Source organism: Bradysia coprophila, chromosome II (assembly GCF_014529535.1).
Source record: "Bradysia coprophila strain Holo2 chromosome II, BU_Bcop_v1, whole genome shotgun sequence".
Lineage (NCBI taxonomy): Eukaryota > Metazoa > Arthropoda > Insecta > Diptera > Sciaridae > Bradysia > Bradysia coprophila.
In genome coordinates this window covers 3,519,819-3,541,577 of record NC_050735.1, presented here as the reverse complement: position 1 = coordinate 3,541,577, position 21,759 = coordinate 3,519,819, and the positions used below count along the sequence as shown (strand labels likewise).

General features: G+C 36.4%; 6 protein-coding genes across 8 annotated transcripts in view; 2 read left to right on the top strand and 4 right to left on the bottom strand.

Annotated features, from left to right (window-relative positions):
- Positions 1–21,759, top strand: part of LOC119066458 (neurobeachin-like protein 1) — a 51,203-nt gene that overhangs the window by 14,959 nt on the left and 14,485 nt on the right. For both annotated transcript variants that reach the window (XM_037168974.1, XM_037168967.1), the window contains one exon: positions 9,350–9,657. In XM_037168974.1, coding sequence (XP_037024869.1) covers positions 9,350–9,657 — 308 coding nt within the window. The remainder of the gene's footprint in view (positions 1–9,349; positions 9,658–21,759) is intronic.
- On the bottom strand, positions 21–4,873 carry LOC119066564. Its single transcript, XM_037169115.1, has 2 exons — positions 4,582–4,873; positions 21–2,444 (listed from the first exon to the last, which is right to left on the bottom strand). Exons 1-2 carry the CDS (start codon positions 4,615–4,617, stop codon positions 108–110), a joined length of 2,373 nt encoding a protein of 790 aa, XP_037025010.1. The 5' UTR covers positions 4,618–4,873; the 3' UTR covers positions 21–107.
- On the bottom strand, positions 11,009–12,219 carry LOC119067198 (larval cuticle protein A2B-like). The gene is made up of 4 exons (XM_037170033.1): positions 12,160–12,219; positions 11,938–12,006; positions 11,711–11,869; positions 11,009–11,651 (listed from the first exon to the last, which is right to left on the bottom strand). The coding sequence occupies exons 1-4, from the start codon at positions 12,202–12,204 to the stop codon at positions 11,277–11,279; spliced, it is 648 nt and encodes a 215-aa protein (XP_037025928.1). The 5' UTR covers positions 12,205–12,219; the 3' UTR covers positions 11,009–11,276.
- LOC119067274 lies at positions 14,149–15,170 on the bottom strand. Its single transcript, XM_037170154.1, has 2 exons — positions 15,006–15,170; positions 14,149–14,536 (listed from the first exon to the last, which is right to left on the bottom strand). Exons 1-2 carry the CDS (start codon positions 15,066–15,068, stop codon positions 14,228–14,230), a joined length of 372 nt encoding a protein of 123 aa, XP_037026049.1. The 5' UTR covers positions 15,069–15,170; the 3' UTR covers positions 14,149–14,227.
- LOC119066782 (UDP-glycosyltransferase UGT4-like) lies at positions 15,713–18,732 on the bottom strand. Of its 2 annotated transcripts, none has more exons than XM_037169445.1 (2): positions 18,476–18,732; positions 15,713–17,236 (listed from the first exon to the last, which is right to left on the bottom strand). In XM_037169445.1, exons 1-2 carry the CDS (start codon positions 18,641–18,643, stop codon positions 15,764–15,766), a joined length of 1,641 nt encoding a protein of 546 aa, XP_037025340.1. In that variant the 5' UTR covers positions 18,644–18,732; the 3' UTR covers positions 15,713–15,763. The 2 variants fall into 2 exon arrangements, with proteins under 2 accessions (XP_037025340.1, XP_037025348.1); XM_037169453.1 differs by lacking the exon at positions 18,476–18,732 and adding an exon at positions 18,267–18,435.
- On the top strand, positions 20,432–21,757 carry LOC119067264 (cuticle protein 19.8-like). Its single transcript, XM_037170146.1, has 2 exons — positions 20,432–21,077; positions 21,257–21,757. Exons 1-2 carry the CDS (start codon positions 21,063–21,065, stop codon positions 21,632–21,634), a joined length of 393 nt encoding a protein of 130 aa, XP_037026041.1. The 5' UTR covers positions 20,432–21,062; the 3' UTR covers positions 21,635–21,757.

The following is a 21,759-nucleotide window of genomic DNA, read 5'->3' as shown; positions in this document are numbered from 1 at the left end:
AATGAAAGACTGTCTTAAAAAACATTTTTCCTTAATTTATTTAACAACAAAAAACAGAATTAATTCAAATGGTGAATTTGAGCGAACCGTCACGGTTCGCGTCTTACCTACGCGACCCTTTTCGCTAATTTATGATTATCTGGCAATTTATGCCCATTCCAAAAAATTGGATCAATATCCTTTGACGCTGCGGCATCTTCCACTTCTTTACTCTCTTCAAAGTTTTGTTTCTTCGTTCGCCGAGACCCAGTTGTCGTCAGGTGCGAGCTCGATTTATTTTTATTGGCCATCCGTACATTCGTCGAAACAACATTGAACATGCTGTCGTCGTATTTGGGCTGATCGTATCTGGCGCTGATCCCTTTCTCTTTAAACGATCTCGGCGGAGCCACAGTTCCCGCGTAATAGCTGTGCGATTTCGATTTTTGTATTGATAGAATTTCGATACCGTTGTTACTACTATTAGCCTTTCCCGACGAATCATTTTGAAGAAATTCTTTAACATCGTTAATTGGATCGAATGATGGTTCCGGTCTCTTCGGATATTGTCTGCTCCAGTTGCGATTCGTATTAGCTGCTGACAAAAGTACAAAATTTTTATCTTTCGCCACTTTCGACTGGGATTTGGCGCTGCTTTTTGATGATTTTTCATTCGGATTTACAGCCAACGAATACTGAACTGTGCCGGATGAAAAGGCATCACGTAAATCTTCCGTGTCCAAAATGTGTGGTGTTGTTGATGGGACAGTCGGTCTGGGTCGACGTCGTCGTGTTCGAGGCTTTTTCGTTGTTGGTGCACTGATAAGCTCGTCCACATATTCGTCGGATGGTATCTCGACAGATTCAATTGAGCTGTCTTCCGTTTTTAGATTTGTTCCAGCGTAGGTTTTCGTCAATTTCGTTTTTGGAATTTTCTTGGACTCGTGTCGTACTTCGAATATGCTGCCATAGTCACCGTCAGTATCGAGGAAATCCGTATGCTGATTATAGTTGCTAGAATAGTCAGTTTCCCTGGAAAAACTGTTAAACTGATTGTTGTCGTAGGCGGTGGGAAGCGTTGGTGGTAGATACCTGTGTCGTTCAGTTGTTGTGCTTGGTGATTGATTCCAAGTATTTTGAGGAGATTTGTAAATTGTTGGTTGAAATTGATTTTCTGGTGCATCAACGTTGTACGTCGTCTTTGACGGGTCATGCTGAATCGGAACATCGTATGAGGTTATTGGGGGTTGATACGAGTTAACATAGTTAGCCGGTGGTTCGGCAAATTTTCCAGATGACGGTTTTCGATTCAGGGTTATCTCCTTTGAACTGCTTATGGTCACCGATGAAGGAACGTAATTAACTTGCGGTGGCTGAGACGTTGCGTATGTGTTGTATGTTAGCGAATTTAAGGTATTTTGATTGAATGAAGGATCTGATGGACTGATTCCATTGTTTATGGAGCCAGAGTTGAATTTCACCGAATTATAGTTTCCCGAATTGTAGGAACCAGAATTGAAGGTGCCTGCATTTGCATTACCGGAATTTGAATTGCCGGAATTCTGACTGATCCCAGCAGCTGCATTTAATCCGATGCCTACGATACCAGCATTTGAGAGTATTGGATTATTCGTGTACGTTGATTGTAAGTTGGGCAATTTGTTGAAATTTTGCGATTGGGTCGGTGTGCTAAAAGAGTTGTACAGATTCGAAATGTACGAGTCTTGGTGTTGATTATTTGATGTTTGAATATTTTGCGGTTGATTCTGTTGGTGAATTTGAACAACAGGCACTCCATAATTTGTACTTGGAGGTATCGATTTTACGTTATGTGTACCGGAACCTGTAAGGTCATGAATTTTCGGTAATTTCGGCGGTTCGCCGAAATGTTTATATCCCTGATTTGAATACGTTTCCTGTGGCGGTGGTGTAAAGCTCAACGTTGCATCCGATCCATAATTTACAATAGGAAGAGATGGCAGCAATCCGCTTGAAGGTGGTGAAATGTATGCGTTTCCGCTCCCTTTGAATGTGGACTCATATGAATTGTGACCACTGTACAGATTTGTGTTTAACGACGGAGCGAAATCCGTTTCGTATTGTGTGTCTAAGTTACTGTTACTGAAAATGGATGTCGCCCCATTTTTCGTCTTTTTCCCTTGGGTGGTATATCCCAAAGTGTAGTCAGATATTGGAGAACCGTAACTGAAATTCGGTGGCCCGTATACAGGCTTAGGTTTCGGACGCCGTCGCGATCGATAGCTGGGACGATGTTTAGACGGTCGCGATTTATGTTTGATGATTGTAAATTCGGGTGGTGCTTCTCTTTTCGGTCTGTTCGATGTCAGCGAATCTTTGCACAATATTTTGCACGCGACTGTGAAATTACGTTCTTCATTGCTTGGATATTCCGTCTGAGGATTTGTTTGGGAGCTGTATGTGACTGTTGTCGCAATCGAAAGAACCTGCAAACAAAAGTAACTTGGATCAATTACTAATTTAGATGGCTGTTCCATTCACACAAACAAAACTGCTTTTAAGTACGAAATAATTTCATGCACGGGCGATAGTGGTAAAACCGTATAAAAGACGTACAATCACTTTTGTTTGTGTGGGTGAACCAGCTGAAGCAAATTCATGTCTAAATTTCTCCGATGTCCCCTGCAAATGTTTAGAATAAGGTTTCGTAAGGTCCTAACGTCAGCTACCGCGTTCGAAATTGACAAACTTTTTCTTAGCTTTTCCATCGAAAGCCCATCTATCTAACATGAATAAATCTCTGTTCATATGAATCCTAACGGTGAGCATACGTATGCACACTGAAAATATTGTGCTTCTAAATCTTTGACAAACGGCAAGTGTAACCGTTACCTATCATTGGAAGGCTAATTTTACAGAATACGGTATCTGATTTATAGGATCGTACGAAAGTACACCTTTTCTGTACATTATGCTCGGGTCGTACGTATTTCCATGATATAAATAAAACTTCTATTTGTTCAGACACAAACGAAACAATTTTCTTTTTAGTTGTTACAAGTCATTAAGTAGAAAGTACTCTGCTAATATTTTGCAGAAAAAGATTCCTCAGTAGTGCTGACGGTCAGCACTTAATCTCAGCGAAGAAGAAACCTTATTGTCGTCCATATTACTGTCACCATAAATTATCGATCATACAAAAAATCTTTCGTTGAAATCAGTATGAGAACGCTTGAATACAGAAGGACGGCGAGATTATGTAATCATCCCCGAGTATCTATCAATAATCAGTCGGTGAAAACAATATCCTCAATTTGTCGAGATGAACGAACATCTACCCTCCCTAAATCCAATTGCATTTTGGGGAGTGAAATTTTGAGAATTTCTTTTTAACTACAGTCTAGGGTAGCATGATTGTCTAGTCTGGTATTTTATTTGACCTAACCATATTCAATTGATTGATAGAATGGTATATTTTGTAACGAGTGATGGAAAATTCCACTTTCATCACGAGTCAGAAACGAGGTTTTTTGCGATTGAAAGCTGTAATGAGACGAAACCACAAACAAAGAAATCAATTTCAACAACAACGCATGCACAGTTGATCGCGTCCGAAAAATAGCATTTTACATGACTGGGCATAAAAAGATGAAAATAAGAGCTTTTGTGTGAATTTTGATGATCCGAGGCGTAGCCGCGGTCAATAAACACACGAAAATGAGACTTTTTATTTTTATACCGAGTTATGTAATGGATTTTACATGCTGATGGTGTTGAAGGTAGTGCATGAAAAGTACGGTTTAAATATATAAAAATCCATTATCGACCGGAGATAGGATCTTTTTCGCTCGCAAGTACCTCTCTTTGTGAAGTGCATAAAAATAGAACCATTCGATCCTAGTTTGCGTGTGGAAATCCATCGAATTTCAGGCTTCAAGCGTCTTTGGCCTCGTTAGGACAAACGTGCGACTAGTACCGAAAAATTCAACTTTTCATTACTCGTGACAAAATATACTATTATCGACGATTACAATACATGGCAGTTTGCGCCATCCAAAAATAATCCATTTCATGAAGAATATTTTCTTTTGATTTTGTTTAAATTCTGAAAATGTTTGTCGAGGAAATTTTCACCTTTGGCTAGGATATTCAAACTCTTTACTTAGAGAACAGAAAGTTACCGAAACTTGTTGCTCAAAAACATACTTTTGAGTTTGTTTTTATCACAAAGTTGTTACCTCATGTAATAATAAACTTTCGCAGCATCCTTTGTAATCTACTAATACTTTATTAGTTCATTCTGCTCTATATTGGAAGGTAGCCAGGGCTCATCACTTATTTTTTGTAATGCTTTACGCGACTCTGAATGGAAACTACTGATATTACAGACATGAATGTTTTAAAACGTATTCATATGACCATTCATATCAAAATTTCATTTACTTTCTAACTCTCAAAAAGTCCCCAATCTACATTTCATCTGTCCTTTCATTTACACGTTAGAAAGGAGCGGTTCACCTACATTTGCCGATTAAAACCTGTTACAGGTTAACTTTCCGATGGAACAAATTTGAATTATAAATTCATTCGTTCAATAAAATTACTTATTTCCGACAGACTTACGAAGAAAATCCAATAAACCCAGTATCTGGTATCCATATTAACGATGAATGTTCGCCTCACTGTTGTCACAATTTCAATTACTGAAATTCTTCTGATCTTTCACATTACTATCGACATAGTTCTCATGGATATTCTGTGCAATACAATCAATATAATTCAAGACGACACGGTTAACACTACACATTCCTTTTCTATCGATAAATTTAGCTATTTCGTTAACATTGTAACAATAATGTACGTCTGGATAATTGCCGCGGCGTAACGTTTAAACGACGACACGGACTTGTTGCAACTAAACTCATTTCATTTCGAGCATCTTCTTTTATAAATATCAAGCCACGTTTTTCTATAAAAAAATGAAAAGCAAAGAAGAAAGATGTTTGTAACGAATGTATGTTATTGTGGTTATTGTGCATGTTATGTATACATATAATGCGATACTTTAACATAAGTTACTTTTCATCAAAACATTTCATTTCATTCATGCTGGTTTTCTGTTTCCCCTACCTTTTTTTACTTTTATATTTACTCTCGATGTTGATCTTGATCCCTATACGGAAAAACATCCGCAAAAACTACATATTCTATTGAGTGTAGCGCATAAAATTTGAAAATAAAAAACTTCAAAGAATTTAATCGTAACTAAGATCATCAACATATCGTTGTTCAGGTCGTGATATTGAACCAGAGCTTATTTTTGTAAATTTTATTTATGAAAATTCAAAAAATCAAATTTTTTTATTATTGCGAAATTCTCAGAATTTTTTGAAACTTTAACATGTTTTTCGGAATTTATCGAATTTTTTTTCTCGAAATTTTGTAGAAATTCCTAAATTTTTCGAAATTTTCAGAATTTTTTGGAATTGTTAGTGTTGAGCCCGGAATATTGCACCAACGATTAAATATTTCTTGAAATTTTAATTCGAAAGTTCAGTTTTTTTAGCTTTGCGAAATTCTCAGATTTTTTCACTAATTTTTCGAAATTTGCACAATTTTTCGGAATTTTCAGAATTTTTGCATATTTTGCAAAATTAAAATTCCCACTAACAAGCCCTGAATTGTATACGTCTGGGTCTGGTTCCATGGAAGTTTTCATGTAATTTACATCTGAATTCTATGAAATTGAAAATTAATTTGATTTTTGCAATTTATTTGCTTACGCTAAACTATGTATTTTAAGGGCACATTGAAATTAATTGCGGCTTGCCAACTTTCGGCACCCTGGACTTTACTTAAATAGTCGTGGAATACCTCCAAATAAATTTCTAAAAATCTAGAATTCAGTTTTGGATTTTTAGAAATTTATTCCTCGACTATTTAAGCAAAGTCCAGGGTGCCGAAAGTTGGCAAGCCGAAATTGTTTTGAATGTGTTAAACTTTTAGAAACGGCTGCATTTGTCTGTCATCTTCGACAACAATAATAAGAATAAACGATGAGCTCTGGCTATAGTGTTCCCTTATAGCAAGACTTACTATAAAACACTATTTTAGTTGTGTAATAGTTAATTACTTCCTTGTTTGGAACATTTTATTTTGCCAAGTTTGAGGGTACCGGGATGCATTGAAAAAGATTGATCGTAATTATGACGGATGACTGTCAGTTGCATTACATGCATTACAGACGATGATCAACCAAATAAATATTCAAAACCAAAACTCCTTCCCCGTCCCATTCTTAGGTTCTTTCATTCACCGAAATTTTGGATTCGGAGTTGTGCGTAAGAAGAAGAAAGTCTGAACGGTTGACAAATTAATTATATCATTATGGCATTTGTTTACACCGACCGGTTTAATATGTTTGCTGAAAAAAATGTTCACCAGATCTGTTTCATAGATGTGTTTCACTACGATTCAGTGGAGCACTTAATTTTCCTGTGGATTATGGTACATTAATAGTAAAAAGTAATGTTGTGTAGATCAATGACCAATGCGAATGCCTCAATTGCTGGAATATTAACTTGACAGTAATGGTTCCTAGTGTGTGGGATATGTCAAGCTGCTAAAATTGACATGATGATGATTGGAACCGTATATGTATATCATTGCATACTATGTCTACTATGTCTAAAATTACGTTTGCGCCATGCAATGGCTGTATTCCGTACTTGACTTAACGACTCTTTAATGACTCTTCTTACGTTGCAAAAATATGCTTTCTACTAAAGTGAATATGTGCATGCATTTGGTCAATATGCATCACACGAAACCTACTTCACTAGAACCATGAGTCTTAATAATGCGAAATTGTCACGACACACGAACGTTTTGTTTTCGTGAAATGGTAAACTTTAGAAAGAAAAACTGAGTCTCCGTGTGTTCGGCTCTCCAATTGCATTTTATAAATTCAAATTACTGGCATATGTCAAGCTGAACATATTTGCGCCATGCACCCAATGCAACTATCGTTGGATTGTTTTAATTTTATCTGGTTCGTTAAGAAAACATTCATCGCGTAGCTAAATTAATCGCAGATTTGGGTACAATATAATATTCAACTGGTAAACTGGTTTGTTTTTCTATGCGATGCCGGAGTAATAGTTTGTAACGTAAACAAGTCTCATTTACATTTTCAATTAAAAAAATTGGTTTTTCTTTTATGTTCTTTTTTTACGTTGATCATAAAGCTGCACCTTAGGGCGAGAAATGTCGCGTATGAATCTAGTGCTACAGATATATAATGCCGTGATCCAATTCCACTTTTTAATGACTAATAATTATGTTTAGTGTCATGAAACGTTGTGGTGGTTAGTGGTCTAAATTTGCAAACTTTATGAGCTTTGAATTAAAAATCGAGATATAATTTAACAACAAATTAGTCAAATGCTTAATGAAAATCTTATGCACATCCTTTCAAACTTCGAAAGGTTCCTCGTTTTTTTTTAGAGAAATATCTCTTTATTAGATCAGCGAAGTATATGGAGATGAACATGCCTCGCATTCTAGAGTTCTGAGCTCGGATTTTTTTTGTCGTTTGTGAATTTAGGACGTTTTTTTTACGACTAGGCTTCCCATTCGTCCTCTTTTTTTTGTCTCATTCTTATTTTTTACATAAATTCTAAGCACATCAAATTTTTAACCTGTCCCAGACACACACTTCTATTACTTCGTTTAATGAAAGCATCTTCATTGAATGATCTACAATCTTTTACTTCAATTCTTTGAACATACATTTTGCTTTATTGTGTGGTAGTCAGAGGTTGTCGTTTTATTTTGTCATCATTATGATTACAGATGAATAGCCGTCCGTAACAGACTAAATTTTCCTGCGCGGTCTTTTTAATACAATAATTTCTTTATCTCAAAAATATTGGTTCGTTCTGGTTACCAACTCAATCGATCTTATATCTATAAATGTCAAAAAATCGCCAGGGAAGTTGTTTGTTTTTCTGCAGTGCTAATAAACGTGCTAATAATTTGATTCTATTTCACATTAATTGCTAGCTAGCTTTGAGTTAGGTAATTGTTGCTTTTCGAACCGGAAAAGAACCGACACAAATAACTCATCCGAAAAATGTGCGTTCATTAAATATCAGTAATAGTTTTATAATCTTAAGCTCAAATCTATGTTGGTCAAAACGATCGTTCAAATAACACAAAAAATCGAAATAAAATCCAGAGTTTTGTGCCACTGTGTTCCAGTCGCTATTCTATCGTCATACAATTAATATGAAATTAGTGACAAAAACGTTGTTTGTGCTGGTTCTCGCCCTTCCAATCCATCAAGCCATATGGAATTCGGTTTGCAAAATTAAAATCAATTCGTAGATATGACTACATTTACGATTATTCGTAGGATATGAGAGTTAATCTGGAGCGATGTACTGCCGAGTGTAACAAGAAGTATTGCAACATTTCGTCCATTTGTCGGCCAATCAACCGTACGTCGAAGCTTAAGTCAATGCATATATACATGCACCCAAATGTGGAACTAGCTGATCGAGTTTATGTAATTTTCCCAAAGAAAAACTTCGGGGATCAACACTAAGTGAAACTATGTATCTTCACAAAATAAGCACCATCCAACATTCGAGTAACCCTCTTATGAATCATTAAAGGATCGAGAATATGCTTTACACATTTTCGGGTTTTGTGAAATTGGTGATCAGATTAGTGAATTTTCTCATTTCATTTTGAGTTGGATGTAGGGTGCGCCGGACAACTTAAACTAATCACTACCAAAAATTTCTAGTTGGAAATAATTACCTATAAAATGTTTCGGACTGAATATCGTCAACATATGGTACGCATTAAGAACGAACTGTGTCCATTTCTTTTGTACAAGAACCAGTCACTCTTTCAGTTAGCTGATGAGGGACTTCTGAAACGTATTAATGCAGGAGTCTACGGAAATATTGTGGATCCATGCCCTCTGAAAGTATGTATGAAAGGCATTGCTTTTGAGGTAAAAATAACGTAAAATACTCGTAGGGACATCGATACCTACTTCCAAGAATTACCAATTCAAATGATGATGCCTTCGGTGTTCCCTTAGTTCCTGTCGGACGGTGGAAAATAGAATTTAGGCTAATAAGAGATGGGGAGCGCATTCTGTCTTTTAGTGACTTCTATGAAATAAAGGCAACAGGCGCCACAGAGTTTTAAGGACATCATTCGAATGTATTTTCAATTTTTGTATGTGTGACGGTGGCAATAAATGGATGGTTATGGAAGTCTTTACAACGATTACTTTTATTTTGAATTTATTATTGGTCTTTATGTTTCCTACCATCAATTCTTCTTAACCATAGAGTTTCCTTTTCTTGTTCAGATAAAGCCACTTCACGACGGCTATCAATCGGAAGTATCGTCAACTCTCTGGGAACCGCTAAATACATTCTGGGCAGAATGCTATGAAGCGTGCAAAGCTTCGTCACAGAAACGAGCCAAACAGCTGATGGAAAGTCGCCGTAAATTTCAACACAAAATTTTGGTTCCATGGCGATTGAGACAAACCGACGAAATTACTCGATTGAGCAGTCAAACATCTTCGCAAAAAATGCTGGACAATCGCATCGAACGGCGATGGAAAACAATGAAACGTTTCCTGTACGGATCGCGTGGCGCTTGGTGTTATGAGTGAGTACATTGCTAGTTTGATTATTTTTTTTTACGAAAAATAAAAAGTTCAACAAAAACGCAGATTTTGTTTGCGTCAATTTGGTTGTGATGTCTCTTGTCTTCAGATATCTCTATTGTTTGCTGAACAATTAAAATTTCGCGCTCGTGCTTATGTCCCATAACATTTCGTTAAGTCTGGCAATTAAAAATAAGAAAATTTTACGCTTCTTGGCATAAGGTGGATTGGCATATGAATAAAAACAACAAAATCATTGAATGTACCAGTAATTATATGAGTTCGTATAACATTTTCTAATTAACTTGTTGTACTGCGTATACGAACACGAATCGTATGCTATATGGTGATGGCATAGAAATGAACTCCGTTCACTATTTTTAGTCTCTTAAAATGAATATCTTCTGAGTATTTTCTGGTAATGCGCAATCGATCAGTCCACTGCAGTGTTGCTTCAAAGCACCGCTAATTAATACCACCTTGGTAATAATGATTTGAAGTGTTAACTTCTTTCACTGGCAAGATCAATTAGCCGCATTCAAAGTTCAAGTAAATTTCATTACCAAGTAGTTTGTTCGGATCATAAAATATTAAACCATTCCGAACCAACTGTGAATTGGCAACAGTTGCGGTTTTGTTGTTGTTTCAGAAAATTTTCTCTCAAATTAAGTGCATGCAATGCTTAGTTTGTTGACATAGGATATTGCTATCGAGGCCCACAGGACGGGACTACCTCAAAAAAGCGCAAAAATTAAAAAATTTCAAAAAACTAAAATGCACTTTGGAATAGTTCAAATTCACAGTATCGCCAGTTCTGGTATGGAAACCCATTGTATTTTCAAGACGGCAATACATGCTAATTCTTGATGATATATTACAGTATAGATCCAAAGCCTACAGGTTTTATCGTCAAGCATTGGGTAACGGATAGAGATTGGTGTAATGTTGTCAGATTTTTCAAACTGAAAAACTTTTGTTCTATTGAGCGCTAGAACGGCCCAGGTAAAAACAAATTTTTGGAAATTTTGGTGTGCCTGACATGTAAAATTTTCAGCTTAGTTAGGCCGACTAACAAAAAAAAATCAATTACATTCATCATTGGGCCAATGCCTCGATTTTGAAACCATTTTTTCTTTTCTACGATGTGTCGGTTAAGATAACACTAGGGATACCCTCATTACTTATGAATCGTTAGAACCCATCTAGTGCGCTCAATAAACAAAGTCGAAGAACAAATGGTGTTCTGTTTGTAATCTAGAATGTAAAAATATTACAACCGTGACCCAATGAGTGACGATAAGGAGCATGGTCTAGTTAACTCAATTCTTTAACTTTGAATTGGAAAAACTTACATTTTTTTTAATTTTTTGTATATTTGAATGTCTCACGGTCATACAGTCTTAAAGCTAATATCATTAAATTAGGCACTTTTTCACAATCGTCAACAAGAATTATATACAAAATATTTGCAGATCAAACGAAAACCAAACCAATTCGAAAATCTATCCCACGCACATTTCTTTTTAATCACATTGAAATACCACAATCTTAGTTGGGACCAATTTCTCTTCCAAATCAATTTGATTTCGCGATCTGTGATCACACATTTTTTCGATCCGTTTTAATGATATCCGTAAGGTGAGCCGTATGGGTAGCCCAAAGGTGAAGCGATTTTGGCAACTGGAGCGCCATAACCGTATGGTGATACAACTTTGGCAACTGGTGCACCATAACCGTATGGCGATACTACTTTGGCAACGGGGGCGGCATAACCATGGGCTGCATAACCGTATGGCGATACAACTTTGGCAACTGGAGCGACAACTTTGGTTGCTACTGGTTCTTTGTGAACGACGGCGTTGAAACCATTGTGGGGATCTGCGGTATATTCAACAACACGACGAGTGCCATCGGCTTCAATGAGAGAGTATGATCCAGTTACTACATCGCCAGAACGAGTTTCTTGTTGGCTCTTGGCATCACCGGTAATGGCATCCTGTAGGATAAATTAGATTAATACCAAATATGGTCGACTGTTCAATAGCGTTGCCATACATGAATGTCGTAACTATAGCTGTATTGAGGATTTGGATCATAGTCATCAACGGCAGCCACTTTAGCAACTCCGACAGCTGGGTATCCGCCATAAACTGGTCCACCGGGTAAAACGGCAACGCTTTGGCATACGGCCACCAAGGCAGCTAGAACGAATATCTAAAACAATTCAAAGCAAAATATATTTAGATAACAGTGTTCGACCAGCATCTCAAATCCACTTGTACTTTGAAAGCCATGTCCGTACTGTGTGATATTCTTGGATGGATTGAATTCAGATTGAACAAAATCTGCACCTTTTATATACACAAAATGGCATTAAACGAATGTACGTTGGCGCGGCTAGAGAGTATTGGCTGAACCCAATATTCATGTCATTTTAATTTTCAATAAATTTTTTTTCTGCTCTTTTTCTTAATGTATTTTCATTACAATACACTTTTCAATACCTGATTTATCTGTGCGTAGATATAATGCACGTTGCTATATATCATATGATATACCTGCAAGCCATTTAATGGGAGCAACAATTTGCATTTAATAATCTGTGTGCCTTATGTTACATGCATGGCGAAAGGTCGCTTATCTTTCAAATTTTATCTTAATTTTTGTATTAATTTTAACTTAATCGTTTAACTTCTTGAATTGGTTTTACACTCATTTGTTGTTGCACCTTACTTCTTTCTCACTGAAATTAAAAACCAGTGTCGCTGACTTTATGATGCAATAAAAGACAATTAATTCGAGTCCAAACACCTCAATATTTTCATGAATTTCATCATTCATTTGAACAACATATATCAAGGTCACTTAAAAGACCAACAATAGTCGACCCTTTTACTTTTAGGTCTTTGTGAAAAAGAATTTTCAGTAAAAATTTGAACTCCAACCGATTCGGTTGAAATATACGAGACAATTTATTCCGACCAAAGTTCTAATAACGAAAAATGTAATATCGGTACGTTGCTCTCCACTAGATTACACATCAGACAATTTTTACAATATCGTTGCGCATCACCGTTCAATACGTGAGAAACACTACGCAATTAACCTTTGACCTATCGAATTCACAGAAGTTCTAGAAGTCCCGAGGGAGAAATATGTTTTTATGAGTTAGCATTTGATGGGTAGTTTGCCCAGCTTATTACCAAAGATCCCTTTAAACCTCTGAATTAATGGCAACAGTAATTACGGTCTCGAGAAGTAATAGAAATAAATTCTGCACTTCTGAGTTAACATCTCTCGATTTAATAACGCTTGATAAACTTTCCAGTTTTATCTGCGTTTGAGGTGAGCCGTCGGATCTAATCTTACATGCACGAAGCCCGCAAATGTTTTGATGTTAACCCGAAAAATTTAGTACCAGTCCAATGCCCGCTTTTCTCGTACTTAGCACTCGTCTGCACTAAAGAAATTTCCCTTACCATGACACGTAGCTTTATGATGGAAAATTTGTTGGCCCGCCCGAAAAACGACTGCTTGATGATATAACTGAAATATTTCGGGTGTACTTTAACATACTATCAGTCGCGGTCGGGAATTGAAATTTCAAACCGCCCGCTATCCTCTACCATGCGTAATAATATAAATTATACAGTTTTTCTAGATGGGATTTAGTGATTCGAACAGGTTTCTTTAATATTTGATAAAACCGTAATAATCGAAGAGTCGAAGTGGAATTGGCATCACCTGATTACATTGACTCTTTTCGTTCCTTCATAGATTGAAGATTTAGTTGCAGTTAATGATAACCGTGACGTAATGAAAGTGCAAACCTCAAGGTACACGCTGATATAAAATGTGCTCTCCGATAGCAATAAATCAAAAATTGGCTAGAACAAAATAATTACAATTCAACATCAGACAGATTTACCAATTTGAATTGGAAACGACACACCCAATCATTTAATATGGCCATTTAATGTAAGGTAGAAAAACTTATGCGATATCCACGACAGAGACTTATGTCATTTCGTTGTTATATTAGATTAGTGCGTGTAAAAATGTGTACACAATTAACTAGATCAAAATGTCGCTGGGTGTGTTAGCTTAACAGCAACGAATCCGCGTTAATTTTGATTAGCTGGACGAAATTTTTCTGTCCATTTCGGGTAAAATCGTAGCGAAAACGGAATTGAGTTGTTGAACTGTTGGTGGAATTTTTTTAACCTTTCACAGACGGCAAGCATAACATCACCACTACTACTATCGGATCTATTACTTCATTTGTTCCAATTATTTTCAGGATATAGATCTCAAATCTTTTACTTCATTTTTTCAACATTCTTTTTCTGAGCTTGTCTTTGTTCCTGAAGCAAGTCCTGAAGTCGTTGTTGGTAATAGATTAATAATAGAACTTGCATTCGTAGCTTCGGTTTTATCTTACGAAATTGGCAAGTCAATTCAGTTAAAGACAAAATTATTAACAAAATCGATGATTTCAGTTCGCTAATCCTTTATTATCTACCATAAGTCAACTACATGAAACACTGAACTACATCAAATCCAGACCAAACATTATGCTTCAATCACCTCAGCATCGTTGGCTAAAAGTGCAGCTCTAGCGTCCGCTTCCCGTTGAATAGCTGTTAATGTCATTGTGACCATACGCAAGTGTAACGCGGCACATTTCTTGTATTGCCACACCAGCATCGTGGTAGTCTGAATTTCGTTACAGTTCTCGAATCCTTGTGTCGTTGTTTCACGCAACTGGGCAAGGGCTTGTTGTAGATCTTCCGGCATATTTGCTGATGTTTCCGTCATATTGTTGATGGCTTGTAAAGCTACAAATTCCATTGGTTCCATCGGCAGCATACCAAATTGTGACTGAAATATTGTATTTTGAATGGGCATGAAGTTGAAAATTTTGTGAAAGTCAGGGATTATGGATTATCAATTTAGCAGTTAATAGATATTGGAATATACATATCCGAAGTAAGGCAGAAATGATGCTGTCTGCCAGCCATTTCATACATACTGGACGTATGTTGACGAAATTTTGTTATCAGTGTAGCTGCAAAATATGAAACTCTCTACAAAATATATCCCTAGACTCATTCTGCAGAACAGAACATTAAATTAGGCTGACACTTTCGCCCGGATTCTGTGTATTTTACCGACCCACACATTTCATTGATTTTATCAAAAAATGTTCGTTTGTAAAACAGTAGAGCATTGTTGGAGCTAACTAATTAACACAGCTTGCTACAAAGCTAAAGCCTTTTGATTCTATACAAAATAAATCGATAAATTCGTCGATAAATCGGTAAATTCCTCCAGTTGGAGGTGCACTCACTTGTGTCGCACAGCAACTAACTGACAATATCAGTAAAACAAACACTCCAACTGATTTATTCATTTTGAAATTTGGAAATATTTTTTGGGTCGTTGTAAAGCTGAATGTTCGAATTTAAATTCAGCAATCGTTTGCTTCTCGAAATGTACTAATTTCCATTGCTCTCGATTCTCAAGTTTTATACGAAAAGGAGTCAAAGCATTTTTTCCACATTTTCATTCATAGAGATAAGAATTTGATTTTTCTAAATTCATTTTATCTATGAAATGTGCATTGTTTTGCTAACGACGCTGTTTACGAGAGATGCGCCCTGGAAGTTAAGCTTTGAGATGTTTATTTAAGGCTTCAGATGTTTGCGAAATTCTAGATTTTATTTCAGGATTAGCATTATGTCATTTCCAGAAGTTGATTACTCAGTAGATAAACAATAATAAGATATTCGATGTGATATACGAGCGCGTATACCATTAGAGCGTAATATTTATTCATTTTCTTTGATTTTGCGTTACTCATCGACTTAAACTACAGAAAAAATGTTGATTTAAGGATTATACACACTATTTCACAGATGATGCAATTCTAAGTTGTTTGTGATGCACAAGGAATGAAAACAATTTGCGTTTAATATTCCAATAAAAAATATCCTTCGTTCCAAACTTCGGATATTCGGACAGCTGATGATTATGCACTTACAATTATTATTAGGCCAAGATTATGGTCGTATACGTCGCACGAATGTTAGCGGGCATAACCTGGCCTTAATACATCGAAATATCTATATCCGCCCAATCGAAAACTGTGTCGATGTTGAAAAATGCAACGAAAATGATCCAAAGTGATCGTTTTTGCAGCAACTTTTTACAAATTTTGTACAACAAAAACACTGCAGCCACGTAAAACAACAACACATCCAACGAATTTTGTTGAACGAAATTCATGTGAACTAGCGGAAACTGCATGTGTGCAGCTCCGCGATGTCGTATCACATATTCTGTCCAGTAAACGGCCGTTTCTAAAGCCGTTTGCGGTCGATCCTTATACAATGTCGATAAATGTTTTACTCTTAACGCGTACGTTTGATTTGTCAGCATTTCCTGTACAGCTGAAGAAAATGATTCGGTGGTTATGTTGTCGTATGGTAAATGGATGGCCCATCCTTCTTCAGCGATTTTTACGGCATTGATATGTTGATCGTATATGAATGGTATGCCCAAAATTGGAACAGCGTGATACATTGCTTCGGTTACACTACCCAGACCGCAATGAGATACGAATAATCGAATGTTTGGATGAGCCAATATGTCGGCTTGTGGTATCCATTCCTCCATCAACACATTTTTCGGTGTGTTTAGTGGTATCTCATCACCGTCCCATTTCCAGATCACTTTTTGATCAATCGATGAAAAAACGTTGAGAATAGATGTCAGTTTTTCTGGTGAGAAGTCTGCACTGTTAATATTCGTTCCCAAGCTGAATAGAATGACTCCGTGGTCGTTCGTATCGGTAAAAAATTCTTCAATATTTTGTGGCAATGGATCCGATTTGCTTTTAATTTGAATTCCGCCAATTTCAACTAAATTAGGCACTGAAGGTCTTATACCACCCTGCGAAAAGTGATGACCGACAAACACCAACGAAACATTTTTCTTCACATCACCGAATGATGGATAGCCTTTTGTTGCCGGGAAGTGGCGATTGTAATACGGCCGAAGGGAAAAGTGATCGTAGAAGTGAACCATGACAAACTCTATGACATGTTCGCAGAAGAACAAAATCCGTTTCCAATACGTAATTTCCGTTTGTCCATGAACGATTCCTGATGCATAATTACTTTGAAAGGCTGCAGGACTGGCCACAAAATCTCTTATCGTTTTTGTCGTTGCGACAGTATGGAGTACTATTGAAGGGCATTTAAAATGGGCTGCAAGACCAAGTAGAAAATCATTAAATGACCATCCCAATATGAACAGATCGAATTGCTGGCCACTGTCCAATAGACTTCTGGTAATAGGATCTTCTAATGCATCATGCGCTGATTGTACATTTATTTCGATTCCTTTGAGTGCATCGGAGAATCGAGTGGATTGTTTTTGTGAATTTTTTATCTTATTCTTCACTTCGTTACGAAAGTCTCGGAGATAAAGATTCTTTTCCGTTAATTGCAACTGTAGATAGTTGGGTGTTTCTTTCTTATTATTGCCCTTTATCGAACATAGTGAGACCATGGTAACCTGCAACCGCAAATTAATCAAGTTGAATAAAAAGAAAATTTTTTGTTGGCAATTTTATTTCATAAAAGAAATAGAAAGCAGCGTCACCGCCAACCTATTTCGCAAAGGCTCAAACATTAAACATGCAGTAACCATATTATAGATAAAATCTTTTACTTCTTTCGTTCAAAATACCGCCAAGTGTTTGTTCAACGCACTTCAAGCATGAGTAGTACTCCAAATAGAGCACTGATCAGGGCCTATTTTAAGGAAATTAAATTTCCAAAAATTCTCAAATTTTGCCATCACTTTTCGTCATTTTATCTAAAAACACAACATATTGCATCGTAAATGTTGTTGAAACTGCCTTTTTAGTTGTTTTTGTGTCTTTGAGCTTAACCGATTACTTTGGAATAACATCTATCAGAAAACAAAATTTAGAAATTTTGAGAATTTTTGTGAAATTTTGGAAATTTTTGGAAATTAAATTCCTTAATATAGGTCCTGGCACTGATACTGGACAATGTAACATACACACGGTGAGGTTGAACAAAACTTAAATAGAGTCGCGACACCACCTCTGATTTTTTTTTTCATGTTCTGGTTGGGGGACTCGAATACTACACGAAACTGTATTCAGAACCGGCACACGTGGCCGTGCGGGACCCACGAGTCAATTTAAATACAGATTGTTATAGCAACGGATAGAGGGACTAATTGTAAGTTAATTCGTGTCAAAATTGCTTCTCTCAACAACCTGGCCACGAAGCAACCACCAGCTAAAGTCGAAATTTCGACATTTTTGAATCTATTTCAATACAGTTTCGTGCAGTACTCGAGTCCCCCAACCAGAACATGAAAAAAAAAATCAGAGGTGGTGTCGTGACTCTATCTAAGTTTTGTTCAACCCCACCGTGTACAATTTTTGGCACTATAAAAAATGTGGAAAAAAATTTCATTCAAAATAGTACACTTGGCAGCTGTCACGACAATCATTCATGCTTGCAGTGCGATGGTTTGATAATCTTTTACTTCACTTGTTCTAACATACATTTTGCTTTGTAAGACACCACCAGCTAGAGCTCACTGCTTATTTTTTCGTCATTGTCAAGAACAGATGTCTAGCCAGTTCTGTAAGGTTATTTTGTATTATGTACAGTGGTCTTTGAGAGATGATTATGCCAGCTGGAATATCAGTAGCTGTCATATCGTCTCTCTAAAAGTTTCAAAGAAATTCAATTTATTTTTTGGTCTACTAACATTATGATTCCGTTCTGCTAAAGCTGCCATCAACGCGTCCATTATAATGCAATGGGATGCACTATGGTCCGTAATAAAGGCCAATACATTCGCTGAATTTGTTTGATGATTGTTTATTAATCCAATCACCAGCACAATAACTATCGCACGAAATGTTTGAGTTTGCATTGACCGTGATTTCGGTAGAGAACAGTAAAATTTTGAATCTGAATGATTATTGACTATTCTAAGTCTAGTTGCGAAACCGAATGGTAGATCGTAGACACCGTAAATATATGTCTATAAGTTCATCATACCAGTTTGTCCAGTTTACCATGCCAGTCAGTGATGTAATCTTACGTTTTTTTATTAATTAACGCTGTGATGATTTTTGACATCTTTCCATAGCGCTAGTGTGTCAGATCTAGATAAAATCAAATCGACAGCTCCGTCAATACTGCCTTACTGACATTATATACGCAGCGGCTAATTTCTTAAATTGTTCATACGAAACAATCGTCATATTTAACTTGAACTTGAACTTCTTTCAAAATAAGTAAATCGATCAAGATCAAGCTTTGAATCGCTTTTGTGTAGGGTCAGTTTTAATTATATTAAAAGAAAAAATCTTCCGCTAAAGATCTAAGCGAAACATAATAATTGTTTATTGAAAGGTCAAACTTGATGTTGAACTTTCTTATCTGCAAAATGTGATGTGAAATTCTTTAAAAAAAAGTTGAGCGATAAAGGTTAGATTGTTTCATGCCAAATCAAAATCGCAGGTCGAAGATCGAGTATTCTGATTTTTATTTTGTATTACAATTTCAAAGTAAAAAAATAATCTCCATCTGTGAAGTCGCACCATTTCTTGTCTGTGCAAGTTTTACTAAAATTTCCATCAAATTTTTGTGAAACTATCTGCAAATTACAACTTAAATTAGGCAAAAATAAAATGATCAAAGCCATGGAACATTCAGTTTGTCCACCAAACGAATCGCAATTCTGTCGTATTAACCGAACTCTTCCACCCAATCAACCTGCAGAAAAAGAATGGACCCGAATCGCTCCACTGGGAGGCACTATCAATCCACGCGTCATACCGCCAATGAAATCCACATCAGACCAGTGCAATCAAACGAACATATCATTGAAAGAAACTGTTGTTGTACCGAAAAGACCCGTAATACCCAGAGACTATGAAGTGAATCCTCGATTGAAAACGATGTATCATTATCATTTCAATGACAGTGGTGATAAAGTGTTGGGCTATTGTGATAATCGAACGATAGCTGAACGTCATACCTACTTCAGGAATTGCCAACGAGTTCAGGAAGATTTGCTGCGAGCGTTTAAAGATGGTGGTAGGGGAAATATTCGACGGTATAAAAGCGATTACAGTAAAAGGATATCGGAATACATGGCCGAAACAAGTTTCATTGGGAGAAAGATTTTGAAGAATCGAATACATGATCATTCTAAATGTGGAGCGTCGGCCAGTAGATGTGTTCATTACATCGATTTTTAATTGAGTCAGCATCAAAAGACTCGGTTCTGTCTGCCGTTTCATATTATCCGTTTGTTAATCGCTGAGTGTTAAATTGTTCGATTTGTTAAATTAAATAACTTAAATTGGAAATATGTTTTCTCGTAAATTGATTGGCCAATCAAACATCATACATTATGAGACGAATATCTGTTTATAAACCTTCTAGAAACAGGAAACGAATGATTTTTAAATCTGTTACTTCTTTTGTTTAATTTTTGGCCTTGCGTTTAACACCAAATCTTTTACTTCATCTGTTAAACAAAAAATTTTACAACTATATAAGACCACATTAACCGTAGGTCATCGCTTATATTTTTGTCTCCACTGTCGATAACAGACGATCACCCGTTTCTGAAAGATTATAAGAATTTGAGTTTATTCAAGAAGTTCTATATATATATACTACCGCGAGCGGTCAGGCTTGAAAATGAAGCTATCAATATGTAAATGATGGTCATATCACTGCATGTAAAACATTAACCGATACAAATCGATTTTATTTCTTTCATTTTTATTGAATGACTCACATTACGTGCTCGTATTAATTTGTTCGTCATGATCATTTCGTACCATTAAAGAGGTGTATTCACAAGCACTGAATGGTACATAAGGTATAATAATTTTAATAATGAACGACGCGCTTTGTCGCTTTTTTTTCTTCTTTATCGTTTCGGTGTATGCGAACGTAATAAGGTATGACAATTTATAAATGCAAAAAACTAAATTGTTCGATTTCGTGGTTACAGGAAAATCGCAATCGCCTGATAATGGCATAGAATAAATAATTTTTATTTTCACTTTCGATTATGCCGATTAATAATTAGTTATGTGAAGAAAGTGTTACACATTTTTGTTTTCGGTGGCGGGCGTTTCATCATCACAATGTGTTTGTCGCTTCTTGAATAAATGACTGAAATTTTTGAACAGTGATTAGAGCGGGGCTTCTTGTGAAGACTTACCATTTTCTTTATAAAGAGTTGATGGATTACCAACAGCATTCAATACATTATTACTAGTCCATCGTATTAGTTTAAACAACTAAAAACTTTAATTCAAGTGAAAATGACGATTATTCAGGTATGTACGTCTTGTGGTTTCATTTAGAATTTCATTTAGAACGTCAAATCAAAACATACAATCTAATTCAGTTATCAGGTGCTGTACCTGCATGAGTTTATTGGATGATTGTTTCGATTTTATGTCTTCATCTGCTAAAGTAATCTTTGAGACGTTTATATTGTGTGTCTGTCCAATAGAAAACCATCGTAGTCCTCGCTGTCGTAACCATTTCCAGTTGCGGAGTGATTCTACCCAATCATTATGCTGCCGCTCCGTTGCAAGCGGTTGGACCGGCTCCAGTAGCAATTCACACGGAATACGATCCAGCCCCGCAATACACGTACGCTTACAACATTGAGGATTCGTTGACCGGTGATTACAAAAGTCAACAAGAATCTCGTGATGGCGATGTCGTCAAGGGATCGTACAGTCTTGTGGAACCGGACGGTAATGTTCGAACAGTTATATATACGGCTGATTCGGTGAATGGTTTCAATGCTGTCGTTCAGCGTGGTCCATTGGTGCATTCCAAAGGGGTTGTTTCCGTGGTGCAGCCTGCTGTTGCTTTAGGGTGATTTCTGAATTATGACTGAGATATTGACTGCAGTGAATGCTAGTCTATTTTTTTAAGTTTACTGTTATTATATGACCAACTATAGCCATAGCCTGAATAAAATTTGATTTTATTTATTCGAAAACT

Coding starts and splice junctions, on each gene's coding strand:
- LOC119066564 (XM_037169115.1), bottom strand. CDS start 4,617: ATGGATACCAGATACTGGGTTTATTGGATTTTCTTC. Junction 2,445..4,581: donor GGGTTTATTGGATTTTCTTC/GTAAGTCTGTCG, acceptor TTTTGTTTGCAG/GTTCTTTCGATTGCGACAAC.
- LOC119067198 (XM_037170033.1), bottom strand. CDS start 12,204: ATGATATATAGCAACGTGCATTATATCTACGCACAGATAAATCAG. Junction 12,007..12,159: donor TCTACGCACAGATAAATCAG/GTATTGAAAAGT, acceptor TGTATATAAAAG/GTGCAGATTTTGTTCAATCT. Junction 11,652..11,710: donor GCTATAGTTACGACATTCAT/GTATGGCAACGC, acceptor TTTATCCTACAG/GATGCCATTACCGGTGATGC.
- LOC119066782 (XM_037169445.1), bottom strand. CDS start 18,643: ATGCAAACTCAAACATTTCGTGCGATAGTTATTGTGCTGGTGATTGGA. Junction 17,237..18,475: donor TAGCAGAACGGAATCATAAT/GTTAGTAGACCA, acceptor TTGCGGTTGCAG/GTTACCATGGTCTCACTATG.
- LOC119067274 (XM_037170154.1), bottom strand. CDS start 15,068: ATGAATAAATCAGTTGGAGTGTTTGTTTTACTGATATTGTCAGTTAGT. Junction 14,537..15,005: donor TTAGTTGCTGTGCGACACAA/GTGAGTGCACCT, acceptor ACAATATTTCAG/TCACAATTTGGTATGCTGCC.